General features: G+C 39.6%; 1 protein-coding gene across 5 annotated transcripts in view; it reads right to left on the reverse strand.

Annotated features, from left to right (window-relative positions):
* KCNIP4 (potassium voltage-gated channel interacting protein 4) overlaps positions 1–13252 on the reverse strand; it is a 372094-nt gene that overhangs the window by 184478 nt on the left and 174364 nt on the right. For 2 of the 5 annotated variants that reach the window (XM_054030737.1, XM_054030735.1), the window contains exon 1: positions 8537–8959. The exons of the other annotated variants lie outside the window; for them this stretch is intronic. In XM_054030737.1, coding sequence (XP_053886712.1) covers positions 8537–8648 — 112 coding nt within the window. In that variant the 5' untranslated portion in view covers positions 8649–8959. Of the gene's footprint in view, positions 1–8536; positions 8960–13252 lie in introns of those variants that run through there. 5 annotated transcript variants of the gene reach the window in all.

Raw genomic sequence — 13252 nt, forward strand, 5'->3', positions numbered from 1 at the left:
ATCATAGAATATTAGGGTTGGAAGAGACCTCAGGAGGTCATCTAGTCCAATCCCCTGCTCAAAGTAGGACCAACACCAACAAAATCATCCCAGCCAGGGCTTTGTCAAGCCAGGCCTTAAATACCTCTAAGGATGGAGATTCCACCACCTCCCTAGGTAACCCATTCCAGTGCTTCACCACCCTCCTAGTGAAATAGCTTTTCCTAATATCCAACCTAGACTTCCCCCACTGCAACTTGAGACCATTACTCCTTGTTCTGTCATCTGCCACCACGCAGAACAGCCTATCTCCATCCTCTTTGGAACCCCCCTTCAGGTAGTTGAAGGCTACTATCAAATCCCCCCGTCACTTCTCTTCTGCAGACTAAATAACCCCAGTTCCCTCAGCCTCTCCTAGTAAGTCATGTGCCCCAGCCGCCTAATCAGTTTTGTTGCCTTCCGTTGGACTCTCTCCAATTTGTCTACATCCCTTCTGTAGTGGGGGCATCAAAACTGGATGTAATACTCCAGGTGTGGCCTCACCAGTGCCGAATAGAGGGGAATAATCACTTCTCTCGATCTGCTGGCAATGCTCCTACTAATACAGCCCAATATGCCATTGGCCTTCTTGGCAACAAGGGCACACTGCTAACTCATATCCAGCTTCTCGTCCACTGTAATCCCCAGGTCCTTTTCTGCGGAACTGCTGCTTAGCCAGTCGGTCCCCAGCCTGTAACAGTGCATGGGATTCTTCCTTCGTGCAGGACTCTGCACTTGTCCTTGAACTTCATCAGATTTCCTTTGGCTCAATCCTCTAATTTGTCTAGGTCACTCTGGACCCTACCGCTACCCTCCAGCATATCTACCTCTCCCCCCAGCTTAGTGTCATCTGCGATCTTGCTGAGGGTGCAATTCATCCCATCATCCAGATCATGAATAAAAATGTTGAACAAAACCAGCCCCAAGACCAACCCCTGGGGCACTCTGCTTGATACCGGCTGCCAACTAGACATCGAGCCGTTGATTACTAGCTGTTGAGCCCGACAATCTAGACAACTTTCTATCTGCCTTATGGTCCATTTATCCAATCCATACTTCTTTATCAATTATTGGGAGTGGACCACATCCACCCTGATTGAATTGGCCTTGTCAACACTGGTTCCCCACTTGTAATGTAACTCCCTTCTCTCCATGTGTCAGTATATTTATGCCTGCATCTGTAATTTTCACTCCATGCATCTGAAGAAGTGGGGGTGGGGGGTTTACCCACGAAAGCTTATGTCCAAATAAATCGGTTAGTCTTTAAGGTGCCACCAGACTCCTCATTGTTTTTGTATATTATGATTGTTCCCCTGCCCCCAGTCTGGCTTGCTCAGGCTATCACAGTGTAAATCCAGGAAGCTGTGCAACCTTAAAACCCCTGGTCAGGAGAGAGCGAGATGCAGTTCTCTGCCAAAGAGAGATAACAGTTGGTAGTAGGAATCCTTTAAGTGGGGACCCTTGAGGGACCATGGAGGAATACAGGTGAAGTTACCCTGAAACTCTGACAACAGCAATTGGATAAAGCCCATAAAAGCAAGGATTTTGGACTATAGATTTGACTTGATCATGATTTTTCAGCCACTTTTATCTAAACATTTTTCCATAAGATATACGTTTAACCTGGTGAAAAAAATTTAACTGAAAGTCTTAGAACAGTATTTTTAATAATTTCATCCCCATTCAAACTTTAAACAGGATACATATAAATGTCAAAAGCTAGTAGCCTAATAGTACAAAATGTTAATATAAGAGTACATGTAGAAATATCCATTTATCACTAGTACTTGGGGTGCTGCTGCTTTGATAGAAATAAATCTATATTTCTGTGTGAGTTGATTACTTTACTATGAATACTGCCATCTTGTACACAATATCCTGCTAAGGGATTAAAATAGTCGACACATATAACCTCTGAAGAAATTAGCTTTGCTTTTGTACAGTGTAGCTCATTGATCTTATTCATCTGAGAAGTTGAAATTCTATCATCGTACAATATGTGAGAATCAGGGTGGAACCCAAATCCCAAAATGATTACTGTGAATTAATTGAGTGCACTCCATTTAATGTCTTTAGTTAAGAGGATGAAAGGTTGCCCAAGAAAGGGAGGAAAGGCTGGGAACTAAAAACTTCTGCTGCAACTTAAGTCAGATGACTATTATTCAAAGGACACACACACAAGTGTGCATAGGTAATTAACATACTGTACACAATATTTTCTTTTGGAATTATTTTTTGAAAATATTGACAAAATTAAAGGGAAAGTAGTGATTTTTTTCAAAATTTTGGAATCATATATTGTGTCTAAAATATACATATTTTGCAAATTTATGCAAGTCTAGCCATTGCACTATCATTTGAAAAATTGTTCTTAGTCTGTGTACTAATATGTATACTAGGTTTGTATGTTAGCAAAAAGAAAAAAAAAACCCACATGAACGGGGAAAAAAATACCCAAGAACACACACCATAGCCATGAAAAGGGCTAAGGCATACCAAACGATAAAAGAAACAAAGTTACCTTTGACACCAAAGCCCCAGTTCTACAGTTCCAATACATTCAAGAGTATAACAAGCTGTTGGATTGCTCCCTTTGTGCCTTACACTGCAGTTATAAGTATTTACATGGAAAACAAATATTTGATAATGGGCCCTTCAATCTGGCCAAGAAAGGTAAAACACAACCAATGCCTGGAAGTTGAAACTCCACAAATTCAAACTGGATATAAAGCATACATTTTTAACCATGAGGGTAATTAATCATTGGAGCAACTTATCAAGGGTTGTGGTGGATTCCCCATCACTTACAACTTTTCAGTCAAAATTGGATCTTTTTCTAAAAGATATGTTCTAGGAAAAATGCTCGGAAAGGCCTATGGCTTGTGTGATAGAGAAGGCCAGACTAGATGATCACAAGAGTCCCTTTTGGCATTGCAGTTTATGAATTCAACAACAAGAAATTTTTTTATAGTGGTTATCATTATAAAGTCAGCATTTGCCAATATCTGGGATATCACTAGTTTACAGGGTCAAATTGGGATCAGAACCCATGTACGTATGCAACAGAAAAAGAGCTCCTTCTCCAACTTGTAGCTGCAGAAGGGCAAAGTATAATTAACAAGTCAAGTTACAGGAATGTTTAAAAGGGTTGTGTTTTTCAGGGAAATTAATGCCCAAAGTTTTACAAACATGTACATGAATAACTTTATCTGCATGACAGATTCACTGAAATCAGTATGACTACTCACATGCGAAAGGGTTTACGAGATTAGGGCCTAGGCTTTGAGGTGTTTAAAAAGGGAATACAGATTGCTTGTGAACTGGTATTTTCATTTGCAACATCTGTCTATGTGCTAAACACATTGTTCAGAAAGAAGAGAACGTTCTGTTCCACTAATGACATTATTTTAAAAAAAATTAGGAATAGGCAGATTGGTCATATCAGCCATGCAATGAAGAAAGTAGTGCATAGATCCAAGTCTAATGAAGGCTTAATGCAATGGTTAAATAGAGGGCATCTATGGCTGGAGGAAGTACAATGGAAAATGAAGGTTAGGTTAGAGAGACAACAAAACTATTAGTATATGATCTACTTCACAGCAGCTTTTTGTAACAACCTAAAATAAGGCCACACACATTTTCTCTGCAGCAGCAGAAATACTGCAGGTAAAAATTAAAAACCCTCTGAGAGTGACAATGGTAGTAGGTATAGTCCAGGATACACCAACCATGAAAGGTATGTAGAATCACAAATTTTACATAGTAAATTTTACTATTATCAGCTTTTGTTTTTCTATAGGTCACTACATCTGAACACACACAACACAAGATACAATACTTTGGTATTATAACATACTCGTTATATGGATGTTTGAAGCAGGGTTAGAAGAACAGCTGACAGTATGTTATCCCCAATGCCAATTTATTTCTGGGTGCAATTTAAAGTGTGTATATGTTTGTTTATCTCTAAAGCTCAAAGCAGGTCCTGGCTACAGGAGATATATCTCTCCCCCTGTTGAGATCAGATGAAATTCTTGAGCTGGTAATCTCCTGGTTTTCGTGAAAGTTTAAATGGAACTCCATTTATCTTAGGTACTTATATAAGCACTATTACCTGAGCACCTCACATATAAGTAGTGGGTTTCCAGGTGAGGACTTAATTTTTTGGTTTTGATTTAGGAAGTTCTCAATGGCTTGAGACCTGCCTTCTTGAAAGACTACTCTCTCCCAGTTCCAAGTTTCCACAACTGGAAGGCTCTCGAGCTGGACAGCGTGTCATAATCTGAGAGATTTTAAAGAACCTGTTTAAGGGCTTTTTTTTTTCAGCAATAGTAAACAGAGGGGAAGGTGGTGGAGAGGAATAGCTCCTAATTGATTGCAAAACTGGTTGACTTGATGTACCCAGTGAGAAAACATTCAAAAACACACTCTACTTAAAAAAAAAAAAAAAAAAAAGACAGTCACCTTTTTGTAACTGTTGTTCATGTCCATTCTGTTCTAGGTGTGTGTGCTCGCTACATGCACTGGTGCAGGAAGTCTTTCCTTCAGTAGTATCCGTAGGGGACTGGCTCTGGCACCCTCTGGAGTGATGCGTGTATGCACCGGTATAAGGGGTGCCACTGGCTCCCCCGTCCCTCAGTTCCTTCCTGCTGGAAATTCTGACAGTGGAGAAGGAGGGTATAGATGTGGACATGAGCAACACATCTAGAAGAACAACAGTCATGAAAAGGTAACTGTCTTTTCTGCTTTGAGTACTTGCTTACGTCTATTCCATTGTAGGTGACTCACAAGCAGTACCACAGGAGGGGAGTAGGAGTTTATGGACATGTTGATTACAACACAGGGGTGACAAATCAATCATAGAATATCAGAGTTGGAAGGGACTTGAGGTCATTTAGTCCAACCCCCTGCTCAAAGCAGGGTCAGACAGATTTTTTACCCCAGTTCCCTAAATGGTCCCCTCAAGGATTGAACTCACAACCCTGGGTTTAGCAGGCCAATGCTCAAACCACTGAGCTCTCTCTCCCCCCTCATCATTTCTGGCCTACTGAGTGATGGCGTAATGCATCGTGAACATGGGTACCAAAGACCATGTCACGGCTCTGCATATATCATGGATCCCAGGGACACGCGCCAGGAAGGCAGATGAAGACACCTGTGCCCTAGTCGAATGGGCCTTCACTATTGGTGGAGGCACAACCTGCGCCAACTCATAACAAGTACAGATGCAGGTGGTGATCCAATTTGAAATTCTTTGAGAGGACATCAGAAGGGTTCATCCTGTCAGCTATCGTGATAAAGAGCTGGGTCAATCTGCGGAAGGGCTTGATGTGCTCGAGGTAGAACCCAGGGCGCGCCTGACATCCAGAGTGTGCAGCCGCCTCTCCTTGTTGGTGGAGCAAGGCTTTGGACAGAACACAGAGAGAAAAATATCCTGGTTGACATGGAAGTGTGACACCACCTTATGCAGAAAAGCCGGATGGGGCCGCAGCTGGACCTTGTCATTGTAGAATACCGTGAATGGGGGCTCCAAAGTGAGCAAGCACTCAAAGAAGAACAAAAACGTAAGGAAAAGTACTTCTTCATGCAACTCTCAGTCAACCTGTGTAACTCATTGCCAGGGGATGTTGTAAAAGGCAAAAGTATAACTGGGTTAAAAAAATAGATAAGTTCATGGAGTTCACTGTACATCAATGGCTATTAGCAAAGACGGTCAAGAGTACAATCCCAAGGTCTGGCTGTCTCTAAGCCTGTGACAGCCAGAAGCCGGGACTGGATAACGGGATGGATCACTCGATAATTGCCCTGTTCTGTTTATTCTTTCTGAAGCATCTGGCATTGGCCACAGTCAGAAGACAGGATACTGGCCTAGATGAACCATTGGTCTGACCCATATGGCCAGTCTCATGTTTCTTCTTGGTGGAGTAGTTTTAGGGGTATGCTGTGGCTTTGTTTTTGTTGTACAGTTATTTTAATTAACATTCAATGTGCCTGGAATCGTAGATGAGGGCCTTTTTATCTTATTATAAATGATAGTAATTAAATAATCAATAAAGTTCCACAGTGTGGATAGATTAAGAAGCAGTGAGGCAGGTAAAGGGACAGCAAAGCCCTTTTCAGCTACATGCAGACAGAGGAAAGGAGAGCAAGCTTGGGGAATTGGCAAGGGTATGATTGACTGATCCAGGAACTGTGCAAATTCACTGATCTCGAACAGGAAGGAAGGAAGGATAATTTTGTGGGTAAGACACTGGGCTGAGACTCAGGAAATCTGATTTCTGTTCCCACCCCTGCCACAGACTTCCTGAGTGAGCATAGCCATGTCTCTCTGGGGCAGATCATCAGCTGGTGTAAACTGTCATGCATTACTGTCATAATTTCATTGAGATCAGGGGGCGTAAACTGTCATAACTCCACTGAAGTTCTACCCTTTCACTTCTGTGTTTCAGGTTCCACAACTGTCAAATAGGGATAAAAATGCTTCCCTATCTTCCAGTGGTGTTGTCAAGACAAATTCATTAGTGTAGGTGGGATGCTTATATCTTACATTGATGAATACCAAAGGGAAGCCTATAAATATAAACAAACACAGGGCTGCTGCACTGGCCTGCTTGTGCAGGTGCCTCATGCAGGATCTGGGGGGTAATCCTCTATCTTCCATTTTGATCTAAATACACAATCTCCTTTTGTGCAATGGATCAGTATTTGGCTATTAGGACCTGATCCTTGTCCCACTGAAGTCAATGGCAAAGCTGCAGTGAATGCTGTAAGTTATGAATGTCCTGCAAAGCACTCCTTATTAATTTCTTACATGAGTAAAATGCCTATTAGCTTTAGGGGGAATTTTGCCGGAGTAAGAGATAAGTGAAAGAGCATGAAACAGGCCTCACTGGGGTAAGAAATCCCGCTAACTACTGCTGCTAGTCAAACTAGTAATATTATAATGTTTTTGTTGTGTTTTATAATGTTGTTATTTTTCTCCTGTACAGCTCTATCAGTTCCATGTTGCTGGGTGATTTAAATACAATTATTATATTATGTGAGGCAATATCATGACACTATTGGTTGGAATTAATTACATAATTCTAGTCCTAACCCTGAATAGTTATGCTTCCTATTGTATATCACACTGCACTTTTTATTTCTTACAGGGTTGGTTTATTACTAGCAGATTTTTTTAGGTGCAAGATTTACTGCATTTGCTGTAACATATACAACATTGTCAGACTTTGTGAAGAATTAAGAAAAGGGACAAACTCAATTGCTAAATGGATGAATTCTTTATTTTATCCTTTTTCTATAAATACTTTATTGCCATCAATTATAAAGTTGTCATGCAATGAAGCAAGATGAAAGTTTAAAAACACTGAATGCTTATGTGCAAATCTACACAGCCCAGAGTTTAAAAGAAAAAAAATGTGAATATTATGAGGGACAGATTAACCTTAGTTTAGAACTTTGAAAAATAATTTCACACTTCCATAAAAAAAGTATTTAGTAGAAAGTTTTGCTGTTGCCCGATGATGTAAATTCTCACATGCGGTTTTAAGGATGAATTATTTAAATAGTTCAGTAACTGTAAAAATGCTAAGTTAAATATTTCACATTTCATCAGTACGTTGAACAGTTTTATGAGGTGATTTTTCAAATCTCCATCAGTCAAAGTTCTTTTCCCACTATGAAGAAAAAAGGTATGCTTCAGAAAATTAGTGTGCTCTCCTTAGCTATCTGACTATGACCAGAAAGTGCCAAAGTTACAGTAAATATCTGGTATTTACACAGCAACAAAAATCAAGCTTTAGGCTATAAATGGTTTTTGTTTACTACAGTATTCAGACAGAAATTAGAGTAGATGACAGTATAATTTGATTTTTAAAACTAAATTTCATTAGCAAATGTGACGATAACATATTCAGTATCATGAAACAATGCTTAGTATCTGTACCAAGGTCTGCACTGTTTTAAACAGAACCTGGTATTGAAATTAAAGGGAAGTTCTGTTCATTAACAGATGACATGTTATGTCCCTATATACATAGAGAACAGACAGTCTAATCAAATAAATAGGTTACACACACACACACACACACACACACACACACACACACACACTAATTATTTTTAGAACATATATCAAAGCAGAAGAGCACTCAGTTTTATAAAACAAACTATGATAAATCTCGATGTATTAAGTTTTCTACTGGTGAGCAGCTTTCAAAGGTTATTGTAAATGATAGATACATGTGTTTTCAACCTTTCCAACATACTTCAATGCAGATACGCTGTAAAATGTAATACACTGTATATAATAAACCCTATGTTAGATTCTACTTCTGTTTTAAAATATCAGATAAAGGAAACAAACAAAAACAAGATTTCACAGTCCACAGGTTCTTCTCACTTTTTCAAGCATTTTCACGTTACAGGTTTTATATCAGACTAGCAGTCTGTTTTACGTAGACAGCTTTTAAGCAGACTAGATACTACAAACAGCACAAACAGTGATTGACCACTTTACCTTCTGAAAAATCAATCAGTCCCAGCAAATGAAGCAGCTTCAGAGACGCAAATATAATCACAACAATACCCACTGTTTGCAGTCCCTCCGATTCCCACTCTAACGTCAACATTCTTCAAACAAACAAATCATTCCAGTCTTCTAGCCAGTTCTTAATCAGAGGGAAATTAGAGGATTTTACCAATATTTTGTTTTGAAAAAAGTTGCAATGGTGAAAAGCAACCTTGTGCTGTACTGTGGAAATGAACTGACCACCCTAGTTGAGGCAAAATACTAGCTAAAGTCCTGCATCTCATGCTTCTCTAAGCATTTGATTTCATTAGCAGTAAGTCCTCTTAGAAGGCTGAGGTGGACCACTAACCCCTTGATATGACATTGTATCCAGCAAGTAATGTTACTTCAGAGCTGCTGGAAGAACATCTGTTTCAGAACTGGAGACTTTGCTGTGTCAGTTCGAAAAAGAAACACTCCCAGGAAACTTGCACTAGGGAGCACACTGCTACCGGCACTGTGCAGTCTAATGCTCCTAGACTCATGCTTTAGGATTCTACCCAAGAACCTATTTTAACAGTTTTTGTTTTTTGTTTTTTTGGTTAAATTTGACAAATGCCAGTTTACTGAAGACATTTGTTTTCACATGTCAAACTCTGCATATAGGAAAAATACTGTCTTTTGCATCTTAGTGCATGGTATTTACAAATGCCGTGTCCCTTCTTCTTGAACACCACCAGAGCCTAGTTAGAATCTCTAATGAAAATGACAATGAAATTAAAGGATAACATTTTTACATGATGTTCTAGTGTCCCTGCTTAACAAAATGTAATGTTGTAAAAGGGGCACGCCTTCCCAACCCCCAATTTTTGCAACATAGGTACAGTATGTCTTTTAGACACCAGAAGTGCTTCTTTTTTGACTAAAGGCTTGAGCCTGCACTTTCATAGTTTTTAATTGAATTTAATGATGCTCAACTACCACGAGGAACACAGCAACTTCCAGGATCAAGCCCGAACTACACATCAAGAAAAAGGCTCTTCTTTACCATGGCTGATTTATCATTAGGCTTTTATAAAATTAATCTATTCTGTGTGTTCAAATGAATAGAAATAAGATATATAATGTACAGTGCATGCTGTAAGAATTATTTATGCAGAACGGGCCTTCTCGCATTTTAGGGCTGGGCCTGTGAAACAATTACTTCCACTTCCACCCTCCAAATTTAACTAAGTCTCGTCCACTGGGATACAAGGCAACACAATAAGGATCAAGGGAAGGCCCATAAGGTGAATCTTGGTCCATCCTCAATAATGTCTAATTATATAATAGAATTATTAGGGTTTAGTAGTGACCCCTATATTTAGGTTGTCTAACAACATTCACTAGAAAAGATTCTTGCTAACTTTTTTGATAAGTTCTGACACCTCCATTGTTTGCAGGAAGCCTCTGAAAAATTAACAAAACAATTTATTATCTAACAACTTGAATAGATGCACAGGGAGAGATAGTCTTCAGGCTACCACCAGCCTCCTTTGCTGCAGGAGAAAGGAGTCTGTCACCTCAGACTTAATGCTATACATAGTTGCAATTTAAAATAAAACAAACCAACAACCTTTTTCCCCACCATATAACCAGAAGTTTAGGAGCTGAAAGGTTCATTCATTGAAGAAGCGTGTGTGTATTCAAATTAATTTAAAGTGATCTTCTCTGGTTTTGTAGAGGGTTTTTCCCTCCAATGGTTTAACTATAGAATCCAGTGTATTCAGCCATATTCAGGTAAATAAAATAGCCATCCTTTCCATTCCCCCTCTAACAGATATAGGATATCTGCAGAAGCAGCACAATAAAATAGTGGATCATAAATAAACTAAATTCACTAATATTTTGTGTGCATCTTATTTCTTATTCTAATCTTCCTGGTATTTATCCCCTTTAGTTCTCATTGTCCATAAATGACCCATTTGATCCATCTCCATATACATTTTCTATTCTCTCTCATTTCTGTGCACTGTTTTTATTCACAAGCTCTTCTTTCTTTGAAAAAGTAGCATCTCATTCCCTCTTTCTCTCATTTTTCTATTCACCCCCCTTTGCTTTCCACCCCTTAGCTTTCTCCCATTTCACATTGTTTCCCATTCTTTTGTTTCCATCACCTTTGCTCTCCTTATTTTCATCTCTCTGGCTCCTTTGCTCTCTCTTCTATCCCACTGTCTCTTTAGGCTTCTCCTCCTCTTCCTCGCTCTTTCAAATAATGCTTAACATTTAGTTATGGTCAGATTTTCAAAACTGCTCGGCAACTAACATACTGAGAGTCCCAATGAAAGCTGAGCTTGTTTGAAAATATGACCCATAGTGCTCTAAAGACATTGACAAACTAATCCTAATATTCTGCAGCCCAAGAGATAAGCATTATTATCCCCACTAACTAGTGTTAGACACACTATTAGAATAAAGGATTCTCCCACTCTAAATTCTGGCTTAGTCTCCTAGATCAGGCCACCTCATGTTATTGAGTTTCCCCTAAATGGGACCAGAAGCCCCACCACTTGCTCAGCAGATGTGCCAGAAGAGAGGGACTGCAGTTACCAGCAGCCCAGGTGGTACCTTACTCTCTGGTTCCCATGTCATCAAACTGATCTGGAGTCCCTCTAAAAATTTGAGGGACCAAAAGCCATGTATTTCATGGGTCCCACTGATCAGCCCTGGCAGCTGTGTGTGAGTGAAAGGAGACTCTTTAAGAAAACGAATCACTAAAACCTTATCACAAAATGATCATGATTCTACAGAATGATAGAAGGGAAACAGCAGAATAAAGACAATGAATTTCAAGAAGGCAGACTTCAGAAAACGCAGGGAGTGGTAGGTAAGATCCCATGAGAAGCAAGTCTAAGGGAAAAAACAGTTCAAGGGAGCTGGCAGTTTTTCAAAGAGACATTATTAAGGACACAAGAGAAAAACTATCCCGCTGCATAGGAAATATAGGAAGTATGGCAAGAGACCACCCTGATTTAACCAAGAAATCTTTAAATATCTGAAACTCAAGAAAGAGTCCTACAAAAAGTGGAAAGTAGGTCAAATTGCAAAGGATGAATATAAACCACCACCACAAACATTCAGGGACAAAATTAGAAAGGCCTAGGCTCAAAATGAACTTAAACTACTAGAGACATAAAGGGTAACAAGAAAACATTCTACAAATACATTAGAAACAAGAGGAAGACCAAGGATAGGTTAGGCTCATTACTCAGTGAGGGGGGGGGAAGACAATAACAGAGAATGTGGAAATGTTGTTTCAGTTTTCACCAAAAAGGTTAGTTCCGATTAGACATCTAACATAGTGAATGCAAGTGAAAATGAGGTAGGATCTGAGGCTAATATAGAGACAAAACAAATTAAAAATAAGACAAATTAGATGTCTTCACATTGTCAGGGACTGATGAAATACATCCTAGAATACTCAAGGAGGAGGGATAGCTCAGTGGTTTGAGCATTGGCCTGCTAAACCCAGGGTTGTAAGTTCAGTCCTTGAGGGGGCCACTTGGGGATATGGGGCAAAATCAGTACTTGGTCCTGCTAGTGAAGGCAGGGGACTGGACTTGATGACCTTTCAAGGTCCCTTCCAGTTCTAGGAGATGGGATATCTCCATTTATAAAAATAAAAAGGAGCTGACTGAGGAGATATCTGAGCCATTAGTGATTATCTTCAAAAACTCATTGAAGACAGGAGAGATTCCAGAGGACTGGAAGAGGGCAAATATAAGTGTCAATCTATAAAAAGGGGAATAAGGACAATCTAGGGAATTATAGAGGAGTCAGCTTATTAACTTCAGTATCCGGAAAAATAATGGAGCAAATAAACAAGCAATCAATTTGCAAACACCTAGAAGATAGTAAGGTGATAAGTAACAGTCAGCATGGATTTGTCAAGAACAAATTGCATCAAGCCAATCTAACAGCTTTCTTTGACAGGGTAACAAACCTTGTGGATAGAGGAGAAGCAGCAGATGTGGTCTATTTTGACTTTAGTAAGGCTTTTGATACTATCTCGCATGACCTTCTCGAAACAAACTAGGGAAATACAACCTAGATGGAGGTCTATAAAGTGGGTGCACAACTGGTTGGAAAACCATTCCCAGAGAGTAATTATTAGTGGTTCAAACTTAAACTGGAAGGGAATATCGAGTGAGGTCTTCCACGGGTTGGTCCTGGATTGGGTTCTGTTCAATATCTTCATTAACGATCTAGATAATGGCATAGAAAGTATGCCTATAAAATTTGTGGATGACACCAAGTTGGGATGGGTTGCAGATGCTTTGGAGGATAGGATTAAAATTCAAAATGATCTGGACAAACTGGAGAAATGGTCTGAAGCAAATAGGATGAAATTCAATAAGGACAAATTCAAAATACTCCACTTAGGAAGGAACAATCAGTTGCAGACATATAAAATGGGAAATGACTGCCTAGGAAGGAGTACTGCAGAAAGGGATCTGGGGGTCATAGTTGATCACAAGCTAAATGTGAGTCAACAGTGTAACACTGTTGCAAAAAACAAAACCCCCCATAATTCTGGAATGTATTAGCAGGAGTGTTGTAAGCAAGACACGAGAAGTAATTCTTCCACTCTACTATGCGCTGATAAGATCCCAGCAGGAGTATTGGGCACCACATTTCAGGGAATATGTAGACAAAGGGTTCTCAAACTTCATTGCCCTGTGACCC

The sequence above is a fragment of the Malaclemys terrapin genome, chromosome 5, assembly GCF_027887155.1.
Source record: "Malaclemys terrapin pileata isolate rMalTer1 chromosome 5, rMalTer1.hap1, whole genome shotgun sequence".
In the NCBI taxonomy this organism is placed as follows: domain Eukaryota; kingdom Metazoa; phylum Chordata; order Testudines; family Emydidae; genus Malaclemys; species Malaclemys terrapin.